At 42.8% G+C, this 2,500-nt stretch overlaps 1 protein-coding gene across 1 annotated transcript in view; it reads left to right on the top strand.

Moving 5' to 3' along the window:
- The first annotated feature begins 647 nt into the window (after nucleotides 1–647).
- Nucleotides 648–2,500, top strand: part of LOC122263684 (uncharacterized) — a 21,454-nt gene continuing 19,601 nt past the window's right edge. The window contains exons 1-2 of the mRNA XM_086531577.1: nucleotides 648–798; nucleotides 2,435–2,500. The exon at nucleotides 2,435–2,500 is cut by the window's right edge and continues 36 nt beyond it. Of these exons, the coding sequence (XP_086387703.1) occupies nucleotides 687–798; nucleotides 2,435–2,500 (178 nt within the window). The 5' untranslated portion in view covers nucleotides 648–686. The remainder of the gene's footprint in view (nucleotides 799–2,434) is intronic.

Raw genomic sequence — 2,500 nt, forward strand, 5'->3', positions numbered from 1 at the left:
ATATATATATATATTATTGTATGTCTTTATTCATATATATATGAATTTTGTATACATGTACGTATACACACTATCTAAGTGTGTATACCTTATAGGAAGTCGAATATGAAAAATGATAAGAGAGACTGATAGACATACGGGTAGCCGAGAGGAGTGTGTGTGTCACTGGATTCTAAGAGGCGAGGGAGATGTGTGGGACTATTCAGTGGAAAGATTCTCAAGTACGGGTCTGATTAACAACGATGTACGTAATATGGTTGGGGCATCAACCTACTTATGTCAAGAATTGGCACAAGTAAGATGGAAGAGTATAGACACTTTTCTGAGGGGAAATTTCTTGCTGAGGTAGAAATCACTGGAATAAGTCATCAATGTTCATGCAAGTTGTGCTGAATAACGCCATTCTGTATGTTCCAACCTTTGGATATCTTGAATGTTATTTAAATTTTGATCCTCAAATGCAGATGGACTCCGTTTCGTATTATGAGGGGGAAGGGTTCGAGCTGTTTGACCGATGCCTTTCTCCAGGACGGGTCTGGACTTGATATGTTGCATGCACAGTCGGATTAAATATTCTGATGTATTTATATATGTGTTTGTGTGTATATATAGTCAGATAGAGAGAGATTTCATTCGCATTCTTACAGGCTGTATAGGAGGGCGTCATCTGGCGCGGCAGTTACACGATGGGGTCGCTTGGAAGGAGGACGACTTGGACGGCGGCGGCAGTCGTGGTGGCGCTGGCGGCAGCGTCGTCCCTGCGGCTGGCCGGCGGGCAACCCCTTGCTGAGAACACTGGTAAGACTACAGTATTGCTTTACACTCTCACACGCCTGGTAAGTAATGCTCTGTGCATGTATTTACTTACATTGTTTGGTCAGTTCTCGCTTTTTCATTTATGAAGACACAAACCGAACTGACGCTGCAGCAGCGTGCAATAACCTTATATGTACACTGAAATGTTAATCTAATTGCATTTTGGACTGGCACAAACGGAAGGCGACTGTTGCCCCGGAAACAATGTTCGCCACCGGCTTTTACTTTCGAGTCACGTAACACTGCAAAGGGAAAGTTGATGATGATCTTCTGTTATTAAATAAGGACATTTCCATCCCTTCTGGGATGACTGTGCAGCCGAACAACCCGTTGCTCTAATCCGCTCGCCAGGAGATTTTCCGCCATGAAACGCATGGAAACAAAAGAGCAGCTGCGCCATCATGCTTGTGTTACCGCCTTCCAACCACAGCCTGTTGTCGGGATCATTAACCACAGCCTCATTCTGGTCCCCAGGATCTCAAAACTTATGAACTATGAAGTTCTTGATTTATTTTGCGCATACTAACTTTAAGCTGTTGACTAAATGACTGTCAAAAGGCATGCATATGAAAAACGAGGAATAACAAAAACGACTTCATTTACATTGGCTATTCATGATCATGTGTTGCGAAAACTGCCCTCTGGACCTGATGTGCATTCACGTAATGCAGTGTTAGATTATTCAGAACCAAACCACTGTCGCAAGTTCAGCATGTTCAAATCGCCGCTTCTTGGATTTTCTGATCATTGTTGCCCAGTGGTTTTAAACATGCAAATTGCACTGCAGATTCAAAGGAAACGACGAAAAGGAAAAAAGTTCAACTAGTCACAGAGCTGATCATATTTCTGGCCTTGCACGTCATGCCGCTGTGTTGCTGGTGAAGGCACACTTGTGTCGCAAATGAAGAATATTCTGAGTGGAGTTTTGATAGGAAACCCATGATATGCACTTTCTTTCCCTGTATTATGATAATGCTACGATGTAACCGCATCGCAGGACCGTTCATATCGTATTTTCTTTAAATAGATTCTTTATAGAATGGGTTCACCAATGCTGCATACTCTCACTACTTAAAAACGTGCTACCAGATCATATAATTAAGTAGAGTTTACCTCGATTCCAATTCCACAAGTTTACGGTAAAAAAACAACATAGAATGGCTTTCTACGTTGCCACCGAGATCACCACTTACGTTCTAAATAATCCAATAACACTCTATACTGAATTTGTTTTCCTTTTTCTTCCATAGTACATTCCTACCAGAGCCGTTGTTGTCTTTTGTATCACTATTTGCCATGATTTTACAGTATAGCCGCAATAGAACCATTAATGCTTCCGCCCAGCCTTAGCATCTACAGTGCTGTGGTCTGCGACTCCTCTCAATCCACAACTACTGCGCCGTCACACGTCGAGCATTCCAATTCCCCCTCATACTAGTGCAATATTTGAGAAAGCGCCACATATTATCTTGATGGTTTCAGCGCCCGTTCACACCCTGACGTTCTAAAACCATCCCTTGTATAAACCAACTTCAGGACAACCTATCCCCATCTCTGTACGGCGCTCTTGAAAGTCAAATGTCAACATAGGACACTCAAAGGACTGTAATCCCCACAGGTAAGGGCAAGACATTGATTGAAGCTGTGATCGCAAACGACTTGGGTCTTGTTGCCGAACTGCTGG

Source organism: Penaeus japonicus, unplaced genomic scaffold, assembly GCF_977035675.1.
Source record: "Penaeus japonicus unplaced genomic scaffold, GWHDUDI00000001_assembly GWHDUDI00000003, whole genome shotgun sequence".
In the NCBI taxonomy this organism is placed as follows: domain Eukaryota; kingdom Metazoa; phylum Arthropoda; class Malacostraca; order Decapoda; family Penaeidae; genus Penaeus; species Penaeus japonicus.